The sequence below is a fragment of the Corapipo altera genome, unplaced genomic scaffold (genome assembly GCF_003945725.1).
Source record: "Corapipo altera isolate COAL_440 unplaced genomic scaffold, ASM394572v1 257, whole genome shotgun sequence".
In the NCBI taxonomy this organism is placed as follows: Eukaryota; Metazoa; Chordata; class Aves; order Passeriformes; family Pipridae; genus Corapipo; species Corapipo altera.
Window position 1 is genome coordinate 309,656 of NW_020885045.1, and position 14,835 is coordinate 324,490.

The window sequence follows — 14,835 nt, forward strand, 5'->3', positions numbered from 1 at the left end:
AACCCTGGGCATGAATCCATGACTGTGTGACCCTTCTGTGGCAGAGACCTGGCCATGAATCCATGCATGTTTGACCCTGGTGTGGCAGAGACCTAGCCCTGAATGTGTGAACCCTTGTATGGCAGAGACCTAGCCCTGAATGTGTGAACCCTTGTGTGGCAGAGACCTGGCCCTGATATGTGACCCTGGGCATGAATCCATGAATGTGTGACCCTTCTGTGGCAGAGACCTGCCCATGAGCCACGTGCCCCCTGTGTTGCAGATACCTGGCCCTGAATCCCTGACTGTGTGCCCCCTGTGTTGCAGATACCTGGCCATAAATCCCTGACTGTGTGCCCCCTGTGTTACAGATACCTGGCCATAAATCCCTGACTGTGTGCCCCCTGTGTTGCAGATACCTGGCCATAAATCCCTGACTGTGTGCCCCCTGTGTTGCAGATACCTGGCCTACAGGAACTTCATGATCGACACGTACCGGCTGAACCCTCAGGAGTACCTGACCAGCACGGCCTGCAGGAGGAACCTCACGGGGGACGTGTGTGCCGTCATGAGGTGACAGTGGGGACCACGGGGCGGGGGCCTCGGGGCTTTGGGCAAGGCTTCAGTTGGGAAGCTTTGATTTGCCCCTCTCTCTGGCAGGGTCCACGCTTTCCTGGAGCAGTGGGGCCTCATTAACTACCAGGTGGACCCCGAGAGCCGCCCCATGGCCATGGGGCCGCCCCCCACCCCTCACTTCAACGTGCTGGCCGACACCCCCTCGGGGCTGATGCCCCTGCACATCCGCACCCCCCAGGTGAGTCCCAGGGCTGGCTGTGCCTGGGCTCTGTCCAGGGCCGTGGAGCACAGCAGCACAGTTGTTTGTGCCCAGCTGGGTGAAGTATTCCCTCTTTTGTCCGGCTGGGTTGAGCATTCAGGTGGTTTCACATGGAACACTCGCCCCCATTGCTCAGATTTGTTCTGCAGTCACCTCCACAGACCTGTGTTCAGCTTCTCTGTCCAGTCCGTGTTCTGTTGGACACTGGTCTGAAGGCCTTGAGAACCTTGCAGTTCTTGCCCCTGTCACCTTTCCCTTGTGGTGTTTGTTCCCAGGTTCCAGCTGCTCAGCAGATGTTGAGTTTTCCAGAGAAGAACAAGGAGAAGCCGACTGACCTGCAGAACTTTGGCCTTCGCACAGACATTTACTCAAAGAAGACTTTAGCCAAGGCAAGTCTTGGGATTTTTTTCCCCTATTTCCCCTCAACCTTCTGTTGAGTTTTCCTGCTCAAGTGTGCCCAGCTTGGTGACATTGAGGTGACTTTTGTTACTCTTAAACTCCCAGTTTAGGTTTCTTCCCTGGTCCAGGACACTGAGATGAGTGATTGTGTTGGAATTCTGATTTTGTAGGAGTAAAGACACGTATCAATTCCCATTCCACTGTCAGCCTTCAGACCCCAAACTCACTGTGTTCCTGCATATTCCAGCTGAGTGGTTCAGAATCATCAAACCATCCAATAATTCCGACCAGGAGCTGAGATCCTCCACCAGGATCTTTAGCTATCCTGTTTTCCAAGTCTGAGCAGGGATTTTCCAGCCTGAGAGAACAAAAAGTGTCCCCAGATCGTTGCAGGGGACATTCTGTCACTGTCACTGCAACATGTTGCACAGGATAATTAAAACTTTGAGGCATCATTGCAGTGCTGTAATGATTCCATAACCTCCTGCCTTTCTCCTGCTCCCAATACCTGGCTGTGCCTGGAGGTGCTGCAGGAATCCCACGTTACCAACACAACCTTTGGAGCTGGGGAGTCTCCAGAGTTCCTGGGCTCACATCAGGCTTAATTCTGTGTAATTAGCCCGTTGGCCTAAGAGGTCACTATTTAAACCTAAGAAATAACTATTTATACACTATTTTTTATAGTATTTACATACTATTTATTCCTTCAGAGACTGGTTTCAAAACCCCACAAACCCAAAGCACTACTTCTAGAGATCAGTAGTTTTTATAAAGCCTCATTTCATCTCACATTTCACGGACTGATTTTTCACTTGTTATGGGGAGTATAAATATTCTCCAAATCCATAAATCCCTTCCTGGTTCTGGACTCTTTACAGGATCCGTACCAGTGAGCTGGAGCAGATTTCTTGGCAGATACTGATTTCCCTATTTGGTTTCTGTGTGACTGTTGGGGTTTTGGCTCTTAAATCAGCCTGTTGTGGAGCTGATCAGCTGCTGGGTGATGATGAATGTTCTGTTTGGGTTAATGATGTGTCTGAAATGCATCTCCAGATAATATTTATTCCCCTAAATACCCATTTCCTTTGCTGTGGCATAGAGCCACCCAATGATGTTCTTTAGGAGCAGGTGACAAGCTTTTGTCCTTTTTTGGCACGTGATGGGTCAGGGTGTCACAGGAGGGGAAGTTTCACCATGAATTTTGTGATTTCTTTTTTTTTTTTTAGCTAATCTCAGCAGTTAATGAGGTATAGATTTGGGAGCAGCAACCCTTGGAGCAAGTGATTGCTGGAGTGCAAATGATCTTGCTGTAATTACTTTTCCTTCTCACACAGCTCATTTCACTTGTAAAGATTTATCATTTCTTTACTGATGAACTTACAGATAAATGAAATTATTTTTTACTGATGAACTTTCTAAATGGATGAACTTATTTTGGACCAGCACACACCATACACAGCCCACTGCCTTCAGCACTCAGAGAAGGGTTTATCATTTAGGAAAATCCTCTTTTCTCTTTTTCTCCTCAGTGTTTTCTTCTAAAAGGTTTTGTACAAAAACTCCTGTATTTCACTTCTTTTTTTTTTTTTTTTTCTCCTGTTTTTTGTAGAGTAAAGGTGCAAGTGCTGGGAGAGAATGGACAGAGCAGGAGACGCTGCTGCTCTTGGAAGTAAGTTCAGGAGGGCAAAACCCAAGGGTAGGAAACAGAAACATGCAGGATATCAGGCTTTAAAAACCTGCCCCTGGCTGATACACTGGAGTTAGATGATGACTGCCACCATGGGCACAAGGACCTCACTGCAGGAGGAGGTGGCAGAACATCTGTGTGAGTCAGATTTCATCTACAAATCAGATTGGGCTCTAACTTGTGCCTGCAAGCCAGAAATTAAGTGTTTAAGAACTTCAGGTAAAGTGAAAAACAAGTTTTGCAGTGCAGAGGGGTGTTTTCCTTCAGCAGAGGTTCCTGGCAGTGTGAACTGATGGTGAGTAATTCAACCCATGGTAAACAATTCCAGCCATGGTTTGCTGCCCATTCAGGGGAATCCTTGGGAATGCTGATGGTCTTTGCAGTGTGACATCCTGGTGATGTGCACAGTCCCTGCCCGTGCCAGAGCTTAGCAAACAGCTCATCTTTGAGGGTGCAGTGGTTCTCAGACAGTTCCTGGCTCCTGCCACTGAGGAGGGAGCCCTTTGGGAGGCCCTTTGGGAGGCCCTCTGGGAGGCCCTCTGGGAACCCTCTGGGAGGCCCTTTGGGATCCCTTTGGGAGGCCCTTTGGGATCCCTTTGGGAACCCTTTGGGAGCCCCTTTATCCCGGACCCTTTGGGAGCCCTTTGGGAGCCCTTTGGGAGCCCTTTGGGAGCCCTTTGGGATCCCTTTGGGAGGCCCTTTGGGAACCCTTTGGGAGCCCCTTTATCCCGCACATCTCCTGGTTGCTTTGGCCACGGAGCTGCACTTGGGGTGTTCTCTGGTCTTTTCCTGGAAGTCTACAAGAAATATCCCAGAGATGGCTCCAGTCAGGGGCTGTAAAATGAGCTCAAAGAGCTCCTGCAGGTTTTTGTCCCCCAGGTTGCTTCATCTGATGCTCCTGAAGCACGTGGTGATTGTGGGATGTCCTGGAATTCCAGTGGGGGATGGAAGTGCTCCCCTGCAGAGGCTGTTCTGGTGTCCCACACTCACATCAGGGCACAGTTGTTTTTCTGGGCTTCATCAGAAGAGGAGTCTCAGTGGCCTGAAATAATTCAAAGTGCTGCCACTTCCTGTAAAGAAAAATCATCTCTCCAGCTTTGCTGTTCCAGGGACATTCTCTCTCTCCAGTGGCTGCACGGCTGATTTATTTCCCTTTACGTAATTCAGGGTTCTAAGAATTCCACTTTTGGGTTCTATTTTTGTTTATTTCTACTTGGAGAGCTTAAGGCAGATTGCAACTGCCTGATTGTTCCAGCCTTTTGTCTTCCCATGTGTCAATAAACCCATTGAAAAGTTAAATTGTTAGGGAAAAGCCTGGAGAAGGGACCTGGATAGGGCTGAACAACACTCAGCTCCTGTGACTGAGCCCTCACTGATATGGGGTGTGGTTACCAAACAGCAAAAACTTCTATTTTTTTTCTATTTATTTTAGGTTGATATTCACTGGTTAGCCAATACTTTTCTATAGGCACATGGAAAAAAATTTGCTTATGGGGTGTAAACACCTCAGATGTTTTCCACAGCATTCTTGGAGGAGAAACAAGGCTGATGCCTTGATACACTGGCTGCTTTCCTCTATTATTTATTTAAATGCATTATTTAAATTAATACTATTAATATAATAATTATTTAAAATTCAGTGGTTTGTACATTTGTAGCTTCTGGTCAGACACAGCAAGTTGTAGCCTAATGAAATAATCCAGTGACATATTTGTTTAAAACAAAAGAAAGAAAAAAAAAAACCAACCAAATCTTGAGATTGCAATTTGATTTAATGAGTTTAAATTAATAATGTTTTCGTTGCTCCTTTTTCCTGGGTTTGCCCTCTGAATAAATCAGTGCAGAGTATATCAGTTCAAGCATAAGTAATTGGGCTGTAACAAGCCAGCTCGGTCCAATTAAATCCTCAGGGCAGCTTTGGGCAGAGATGCAGCCAAGTTCCAAATAATAAATCATATCTAAAATAATTATTGTCCCTCTGCCTGTTGACTGAATTAATGGGGGGAGGAAAGAGTTTCCCTCCCTGCATCCCCCTCCCTGCCCCAGCCCCTCTGTGTCTCCACAGAGCACTGTGAGTGCATTCCCAGCTATTTTTGGGAAGGACAGTGACTGGGGGGAGAGGGTTTGTGTGGCAGGAGGATGGAGCAGTGAAGGAGAAGGAGCAGAGACCAACTCCCCTGGGTTTGGAGGAGCAGAGCTGATCTCCTGGGCAGTGTGGGTACAACTGGCACAGAACTCCCAGGGATGGAGGGAGGGGAAGGGAGGTGAAGGCTGGACAGTGGGTAAAGATTTCCCCTGAATGTGACCTACTGAACTGAGCAGTTTCTTGTTTATTAAACTCATTATTCTTTATTACTTTTTATTATTCTCATTACTAAACCCCTGGCAGACCAGAGGGAGGGCAGGAGAAGGGTTCAGCAGTGGTTGGGAGTGGTGATTGCTGTGGTAGGACCAGGCTGCCCAGTGCAGTCTGTCCATTCATTCCCAAACTCACATTATCTCAGAAATGTAGAAATTAATGGCTCAGGATAACTCAGCATTCATTTTATGTTATACAAATGCTTCACTAAAACAGTTTTCAGGGGAAAAAAATGCTTGTTAAGGGATAATAATTTGTCAGGCCACCACTTGGAGGGTTTTACAGGACTAATTTGTTGTGTTTTCATAGACTAATGCAGGGCCTTCAGTAGCTCTTGGCTATTAAATTGTTTTAAGGCTTTTCTTAAGTTTAAAAGTGACTGAAATTCTGAATCACAAGATCTTTGATTTGAAATAGAAGTTCTTATTTTGTGAAGTGCTTATCTACCCAATAAGGGCTTGTTAACAGAGATCAGATAACTGGTGATCTGATCTCTCCTGCCTTCAGGGGGTGGGATATTTTTCCCTCTTTTCCCCTGGTGTATTGGTTTGATGCTTTTCCTCTTCCATAACATCTGTTGGATCTAAAAACTGGATTTCACCATCACAGCCAGTGCTTGTGTGGGACATAAATCCTGTCCCTGCCCCAAAGAGCTTCGTGTGTTCAGTGGGAGAACACAAGAGCCCTCGGGGAGGAGTGGTGGGAATTGAGGGATTGTGAGACGTGGTAGGACAAGCCAAGTTCTCTGTTGAAAGCAAGTGGGGAAACACCAACTGTGTGAATGTTGGTAAATCCCAAATCTTCTGACCATTCTTTTTGGTACAGTAACAGCATCAACTCGTGTGATGATCCCTGGGGCTTAAATACCACTGATATCCGAGGGAGGTGTTCACATTTCTTACACAGATAATTTTGCTTAAATGTCACTGATGTCTGAGGGAGGTGTTCACATTTCTTATACAGATAATTTTGCTACCAGGAAGAATGTGATTTTTATTGGTTGTCTGATCCCGATTTGTTGTTCCATCACCACCCAATCCCTCACTGCAGGTCTCTTTGCCTCAGGCAGGGCTGTTTTCCCCCAGTAGCTGGTGTGCCCACAGTCACTCTGTGCCTTTTGCAGGCCCTGGAGATGTACAAGGACGACTGGAACAAGGTGTCAGAGCACGTGGGGAGCCGCACGCAGGACGAGTGCATCCTGCACTTCCTGCGCCTGCCCATCGAGGATCCCTACCTGGAGAACTCGGATGCGTCCCTGGGCCCCCTGGCCTACCAACCTGTGCCCTTCAGCCAGTCGGGCAACCCCGTGATGAGCACGGTGGCCTTCCTGGCCTCGGTGGTGGACCCTCGAGTGGCCTCGGCCGCCGCCAAGGCCGCCCTGGGTACGGCCGGGCTCTGTCTGCTGGAGTCAGGGGGGTTGGATTGCTTAGTGGTGGATAATCCACGGGAATTTGGGTCTGCAGTGCCCGTAGGACACAGCTCTGGGGTTCCCAGGTGTGGGTTGTTTGTACTGCAGTGGCCAATTTTCAGGCAGGTTGCCCCGGTGAGGTACATGTGGGGTGTCATTTTTGGGGCTGGGCTCTTCAGTACGAGCCAAGGTGCTGCTGGAGAGGGTCCAGGAGGGCCCTGCGGATAACCAGGAGTCTGGGGTGTGTCTCTGATGGGCAGGGGCTGTGGGAGCTGGGCCTGGTCTGAAAAAGAGTGACAGGGGATCCTTCCATGGGCAGGGGCACCTTCCACCAGTAGGTTCAAGTGTTGAGGGGACATTAGGTGGGTCCACTTGATGAAGTAGTTCTTTTCACTTTTTCCTTGTTTTTCCACATGAAATACAATTTTATATAATTGGGAAGAAACTCTCTTCTACCACATTGAAAAGACAAAACCAACTGTTTTAGAGTTTGGAAAGAAAGTCTTTTCTGCCACACCAGAGAGACAAATCCACCTACCTCATGTGAAAAGAAGGAACCTGCATATTTGAGAGCCCACTTTGCCCCAGGATTTACCTGGAGAAAATACAACTTTCAGTTTGCCAAAAAAAAAAACCCCAGAATGTAACATTTTGTGTGTTTTCACAGAGGAGTTTTCCCGGGTCAGAGAGGAGGTGCCTCTGGAGCTGGTGGAAGCTCATGTGAAGAAGGTCCAGGAGGCAGCACGAGCCTCAGGGAAGGTGGATCCAACCTATGGCCTGGAGAGCAGCTGCATCGCCGGCACGGGCCCGGACGAGCCGGAGAAGATGGGTGAGTTGTCCATTGTCCATCCACTGCAGGAGCTCTGCAGGTGGGGTTCCTTGGGCTTGGCTTCTGACTCAGAATAAACCTGGAGTTCACCTCCAGCAGGAGATGGAAATCATGGGTGAGGAGAGGGGGATGGGTCACTTCAGTTCCCCTCGCTGTGGGATTAGCTCTGGGAACTGCAGGAATGAATTCAGACCCAGCTGGAGCGTTGGGAGTTTGTGTTCCTGCTCTCACACGTGGAAACGCCGCTGCTGGGAGTGCACAGAGTGGAGTGACCAAAAACACCAGAGCAGAACATTCCACGTTCATTCTGTGGGTGTGGGAGCAGCTGGAGGATGCTGCCTGTGGGGGGTTAACATCAACCAAACTGAGGGGCTTTGGCAGTCAGTTCTGAGGTGAGTCTGGCACTCTGTGTGTTACTCACTGTGGTGGCAGCAGAAGAGGAATTTTTGCCGGGCTGGCACACGACAAGCCCAGTGCTGGCCCTGGGTGTGGGTTACACTGCTGTAACTCTGCATTCCTGAGGGGCAGTAACAAGCTCTGCTTTCGGAGCTCAGTGTCAGATGAGCCCAGTTCTGTCGTGGTCAGCAAATATTCTGCTGTTAAATCTCTTCTCTGAAACCTTGAGAGCTGTAAATGGGTGGTTCTTTGCTGTGCAGTGTAACAGCACCTGGTGGCAGCTCCCTGTGCAGTGGCAGCCGTGTGTAGCCCATGTTTAACCCCCGGGGCTCTCCCCAGCAGGGTGAGGAACAGCTGAGCAGACTCAGTTCCCTCTGTCCCCAGGGCTGGCTCACACTTCCCTCTCCTCCTCTTGGTGCAGCCCTGCCATCTTGTCAGGGTTAGTTCTCTCTCAGCACTGTGGGCTCTGTTTTGTTCAGCTCATCACAAAGGATTTCAGTGAGTGTAGTGACTGGACATGTGATGGCACGTCTGGCTCTGGGTAAAACCCAGCAGGATGTGATGGAGCTTGACTGGGGGCTGGATTTGGGATGTGCTCCTGCATTTCATGGCTGACCTGCTGTCACCCCATCCAGGGACACGAGCAAGGTGCCAGATTGTGGGATGGGATCATGAGGGACCTGTGTGTTGGTGCTGTGCAGTTCTCAAGTGCTACTCAGGCAGGGCTCCTATTTATAGTGCTTAATGTCCACTGCAGAACTACCCAGTGAATGAGATTGAAAATGCCATTTAACTCATGAGGATCATTTTTAAATGGAAAAGAAGTGAACGGACCACTCAGTCCTGCTGTCACATCTCAGTTCTTTGCTCAGTGGGACAGACTTGACAGGAGGCAGCTCAGTGCTTTGGGAAGATGTGGAGTGTGTGCTGGAAAGGGAACAGAAACATCTGGGATATGTGCTGCTCCTGCTCCTCAGTGCTGCCTTGCTCGGGGCAGACAGCAGGCATTGGAGCTCTGGTGGAAGGACAAGGCTTTGGGGTTTATTTTCAAGTCAACTATAAACCAGATCTCAGTGTTACTCCATCTGGGACTGAGTTTAATTTGATAGCTGCTTTAAAATATGCTCACCTTCAGTTAATTTTTTCTTCCAAGGACTTTGTCTCCCTTTCCCATATTCTCCAAGAAGAGATGTCACTGTGGGATCAAGGACCTCACAGAATGGTTGGAAAAGCCCTCCAAGCCCATCAAGTCCAACCTGTGCCCAGTACCCACCTTGTCCCCAGCCCAGAGCACTCAGTGCCATGGCCAGGCCTTCCTGGGACACCTCCAGGGTGTTTATCCAAACCTCCCTGGGCAGCCCCTGCCAAGGCCTGACCACCCTTTCCAGCAAGAAATTCCTCCTGATGTCCAACTGGAGCCTCCCCTGGCACAGCCTGAGGCCGTTCCCTCCTGTCCTGAGCGCATCCTCTGTAACACATTTGCTGCCATGAGTCTTAATTCCTAATCCTGCAACCCAGCCCTGGAAGTTTGTCCCGCTGCCAGGCTGTGGGTTGGCCCTTCCCTGGGAGGCTGTGGGCCCAGGTTGCAGTGCAGGGTCTGAAGTGGCTGTGGGGAGGCACAGAGCAGATGCCCATAACACAATTACTTCTGAGTGGTGAGTTCAGAGCTGCTGCTGCCCTGTCGCCGTTAATGCGATTTGTGCTGGGCTGTGACTAATGGAATAAATTAGGACAAGAGCAGATGGTTCTCCCTGGGGGAGCTGCTCAGCCTCAGTGAACTGGGTCACCCAGCAATCTGTGGTGCCTTGCACCTCCAGAGAGCTCTGCTCTGGGGGCCTGGGGTCCAGGGCTCCCGTGGCACAGGTGGGATCATCCCTCACAGGATCTGCTGGGGAGTGCAGCTGCTGACATGGAGACCTGAGGGTTTAAATTTAACTGCAGCTGTGGGGAAATAAAAATATCTACTTAGGGTTCCATGCTGTAGTTAGAGTTCAGGATGGTTTGTGTTGGAAGGACCTCAAAGCTCATCCAGTTCCACCCCCTACCATGGGCAGGGACACCTTCCACCAGCCCAGGTTGCTCCAAGCCCTGTCCAACCTGGCCTGGAACACTTCCAGGGATCCAGAGGCAGCCACAGCTTCTCTGGGCAACCTGTGCCAGGGCCTCCCCACCCTCCCAGCCAAGATTTCTTCCCAATCATCTAATCCTCCTCTCTTCCCATTTAAAGCCATTCCCCCTTGTCCTGTCCCTCCAGGCCCTTGCAGTGCAATCACTGAAGGTTGGTTTTACATTTAAATGCAACTGTGGAGAAATAAAAGTATCTGCTTAAGGTTCCATTCTACAGTTAAAGTTCATGAGCTGTTACATTTCAGAAATAAAATTGTATCACAACTCCATAATAATTTTAAAACACTTTATATTGGTCCTGTAGCAAATGTGGATAGTGCCTTCCCAAATCTTCGTTCGCGAAGCCTAGCCATGAGATGAGATGAGAGATGAGATTATATTGGTAAATTATAGACAATATGGGATGTGAAAGGGGAAAATGACTGGAACAGCTTGGAGGAGCTTAAGTTAATACCCAGGAATCTCTTCTTTTAAGTCTTCATTGTTAGGTTTCCTAAAAGCTGGTGATAATTCCTGTTAAGTTGATCAAGTGAGGCTTCAGTGGAGGTCAGAGGAGACTGCAATGGGTCAGGTGCTGTGGGGAGTGTGGTGGGCTCTGTCCTCTGCTTTCAAAGAATCATGGAATAGTCTCCTGGAAGGGTTTGGAAAGGACTGTAAAGCTCACCCAGTGCCACCCCCTGCCATGGGCAGGGTCACCTTCCACTAGCCCAGGTTGCTCCAAGCCCCGTCCAACCTGGCCTTGGACACTTCCAGGGGTGAGGCAGCCACAGCTTCTCTGGGCAGCCTGCTCTAAGGTTCTAAAACTGTGCCTCATGAGAAATATTAAGCCCTTTCTAGGCTCATGCCCTGCTGAAGGGCCTGTGTTGGAGTTAACTGAGCAATTTAACCTCCTCCAGCAAGTATTTCCACTGCCAGGCTGTAGCTGCTCTGTGACAGTGCACGAGGGATTGGCAGTCTGGTTTTGTGTGTTCTGCAACTGTGAACACCTTAAAGGGCTGGGTGAATTCCCCATTTTGTGGCTGGTTTGAGTCGTTCTCAGACACAGAAACCACACTCAAGTGTGCAAACACTGGCAGTTATTTTATTCATTCATTTTTGGCAGGGTGATTCCTCTCGTGGTCTCCAGGGCGAGCTTGAACTCTGGAGTGATGCAAACATTGCTGAAATGAGCTGGCTCCCGAGTGCTTCCCTCCTTTGGGGGGGGGATGCAGGTGCCTGGGAGCTGGCCCTGCACCCCTGGAGGGCTGAGCCCCTCAGTGCCCTCCTGATGGCCCCCCGGGAGCTGCAGCAGCTCTGTCAGCTCCCCAGCCCTCCCCACAGAGCCCCCCAGGCTGTGCCTCCAGGATGGGGGGGGCAGGAGGCTCCCCAGGCTCTGCAGCCCTGAGTTGTTGTGGGAAATGGAAATGATGGTTTCGATAATCCCACCATTACCATAACCCAGGGTATTTCCATGGCCGTAGTGCATTTCCTCTCAATTAAATATTGGCTTTTGACAGGTTGTGTGTGTTGCCTCTGTGAAAACAAAGGAGCCTGGAATGGCTGGAGGGTGTCTTTAAACTATTTGCTGAGCTCAGGAAGTGTTTCTGTGCAGGGTTTTGCTCATTCCTCTTGTGACAGCCTTGTCTGCTGGTGCTGCATCTGTTTGGCAAGGCAGGAAATCCTCACCAGGGAAATGTTTCGGTTCTCCTTGTTGACCTTAGGTTGGTTTAAGCTCTCTGGGAAGTCACTGGGCTTGGTCAGAACAGGTTTTAGTGCAGAGGCTCAGTGCTTATGGAGATGATGTGCACAACAGCAGGATTGCAGGGACAGACAATACCTGCTGGGTCAGGTTTAAGGGGAGCATGGAGAGGTGATGGTTCCTGTCCTGTGACAGGGATTTCTGGGGCTTCCTCACTGAAGCCAGGGCTTCCCCTCTGTCCTAGGGACACAGATATTCTCCAGCTAATCAATGCCTCTGGTATAGATCTTCATTAACCTTGTTAGATCACACAGAAAATCAGTACAGTGGGTTTGTGTCCCTCCCAGGGGCCCAAGGCAGTTCTGTCACCCGTGTGCAGAGGGGCAGAAATGTTGGGGGGGTCTGACCCTTTCATCTGGGACTTGGGGATTCATTTTTGTTGGATTCAGCTGTTTTGAGAGACTTCTGGGGGAATATTTTTGAGGAATTTCTCCCTGGAAATGGTGGTCAGTCACTGGCAGGGGCTGCCCAGGGAGGTTTGGAGTGCCCAGCCCTGGAGGTGTCCCAGGAAGACCTGGCTGTGGCACTCTGGGTTAGGGGACAGGGTGGGCATCAGGCACAGGGGGGATCCATGGGCTGGGAGGGCTTTTCCAGCCTCAAGGATTCTGGAATTCTGTGAGTTTTCTCCACCTCAGCAGCATCAGCCCCTTAACAGCTCTGCCCATATCCATGAACTGGTCTGGGAATTCGCCCAGAGAAGCTGTGGCTGCCCCTGGATCCCTGGAAGTGTCCAAGGCCAGGTTGGAGCAACCTGGGCTGGTGGAAGGTGTCCCTGCCCATGGCAGGGGGTGGCACTGGGTGGGCTCTGAGGTCCCTTCCCACCCAGTCCAGCCTGGAATTCTGCGGATTCTGTCGTGGTCAGAAAACAAACCCCCCCCACTCCCAGCTGACTTCAGAGTGGGAGGGGGAGCACAGGCAGGAGCTTTCCCTGCCTGTTCCACCTGGCTTGCAGCCTCGAGTGAAGCAGAACTTCAGCTCTTCTCCCCTTCTCCCTGGGGTTGGTTTGATTGCTTACACAGCTACAGACTTTTCTCTCTCAGTTACTCCATATCCCAGCACCAGGAATGTTGGAATATTGGTGTTAGTGCTGAGCCCCACCAGAATGAGAATTTGGGTTTTTCTGCACAGTATTTGTGTGGTTTGAAGCTCAGCACCTTCCCCTCCACCAACTCAGACACACTCAGACTGTTCTGCACTTCGTCCCCACTCTTTTCTTTTTTTTTGCTCGAGGATTGAATCCAACTTTCTCCTGTAAATCCTTCTCTCCCACTTACTGGGAGGGATGACACTTTTAAGCCCAGTTTGGAATTCTGCTCCTAGGCTTGAAAGAGCTATCTGACAAAATCTACTTGAGATTTTCCCCGTGACATTATGAGGTCACTAAATCTTAACTCTGAGATAAAACTCGGGAGGAACTGTGTCCCTAAATTGAATTATGGTGGCAGATAGTTCAGATTAGTAGGTTTATCATCCTGAAATAAGCCAAGAGGAAAAGCACTGTCGTTCAGTCAGACATTTTAGTGTGTTTTTCTTGTATATGGAAAGGACTTGTGTCAGAAATTCCCTGCAAAATCATTGCTATTGTTTCCCCTCAGTGTAGCCCACAGGAATTAGCAGGAAAATGGGGATTACTGAAAATGAACACCAACAGCAGCTGATGTCTTCAGAAGCTTAGAGATGGATCAGGGGTTGTCACCACCAGTTCCACAGCGAGTCCAGGAGCTAAATAAGCTCCTTTAATGCCCTGGACATAAATTGTAACATCCTGGGCCAGGACTACAAGGTGGTGCTGACACTTTCCTCTTGTTCCTTCTTGCAGAGCTGGAATAAATTGGGATTTCTTGGACTTTGATCCAAGAAAATATGAGGAATAGCAGTGCATTACCCAGACACCTTCATGGTGTTCCACATCAAAGGGCTTGTAGTGGTCCCCTGATCTCAGAGACCAACTGTCCTTATGGGGACATTGCAAATAAATGTTTCAGAAAGCAATAACTTACTGAATGAGCCCGGGGCTGGCTCCAAGCCCTGTCCAGCCCTGAACTCTTGAGGCCACTCCAGTGTTGAAAAATTATTTTGAAGTCTGTGTTTGGACAACTCTGGTATTTGCAGCACCTGCAAAAAGGGATTTAAACCTTCCCTGACCTGCAGCCTGTGCTGGTGCCTCGGGACAGACCTCCCTGGCAGCACCTCAGGGCTCCTGGGCTGAGGAGCAATTCCAGGGCTGGCAGCACTGACACTGAGGATCATCACCTACCTGACAGCCATCCATGGGATCAAACTGTCTGTGTTGGGGAAAACATCTTCTGGTACTGTGACTTACCAACAGGAATTGTGTGGGACTGGAACTCTGCAGAGCAGGACATCAGATGCTCTTTATGGAGCTCAAGGGGGGGTTTCTCTCTGTGGGTGAACTGAGGGCTTCAGGAGAGCACTGGTAATTTAAATAAGCAACTTATTGTCCTGGACTGAGCAGAAAACCCAGTTCAATTTAAATTTACAAGTAAACTTCATTTATAAACTAAAGCCAGTGTCATAAGCTTTGAGCCTTTCAGGGGTTTAGTGCTGTGGCTTTCTTGAAACCACTGTTAGAGACCAGAAAATCTGAGCTAACTCTGGAATAAATACTGAGTGATAATGGATCCTACAGCAATTCTATTTCACTTCTTGTTTTCTCAGATGCAGCTGAAGAGGAAAAGATGGAAACAGAGGCAGAGGGGCAGCAGGCTGAGAAGGTGAGTGGGTCTGCACTGCTGCTGGAAAGAGACTTCTGGCACTGAAAACCTGAATTCTCGTGTTTTAGAGAGCCTGGGAAGGCAGGTGGACATCATGTGCTGGTCAGTGTGTCCATAGGGAATAGTTCTCAGCTCCACAGAGTGAATTAATCTCAAACCAAAGCAATGAGATATGAGTGTGTTGATTCCTGGTCCTGAGGAGAAAGGTTGGACTGGGAGGAAATGTAAATGGGGTGATACTGGAATTGGAGAATGGGAGATTTAAGGAATGGGAGATGATTTAAGGAATGGGAGAATGGGAGATTTAAGGAATTGGAGAATGGGAGATTTAAGGAATTGGAGA

At 49.3% G+C, this 14,835-nt stretch overlaps 1 protein-coding gene across 1 annotated transcript in view; it reads left to right on the plus strand.

Annotated features, from left to right (window-relative positions):
• SMARCC1 (SWI/SNF related, matrix associated, actin dependent regulator of chromatin subfamily c member 1) overlaps window positions 1–14,835 on the plus strand; it is a 62,647-nt gene that overhangs the window by 26,407 nt on the left and 21,405 nt on the right. The window contains exons 16-22 of the mRNA XM_027668576.1: window positions 439–552; window positions 640–793; window positions 1,090–1,203; window positions 2,823–2,882; window positions 6,383–6,641; window positions 7,335–7,496; window positions 14,437–14,492. Coding sequence (XP_027524377.1) covers window positions 439–552; window positions 640–793; window positions 1,090–1,203; window positions 2,823–2,882; window positions 6,383–6,641; window positions 7,335–7,496; window positions 14,437–14,492 — 919 coding nt within the window. The remainder of the gene's footprint in view (window positions 1–438; window positions 553–639; window positions 794–1,089; window positions 1,204–2,822; window positions 2,883–6,382; window positions 6,642–7,334; window positions 7,497–14,436; window positions 14,493–14,835) is intronic.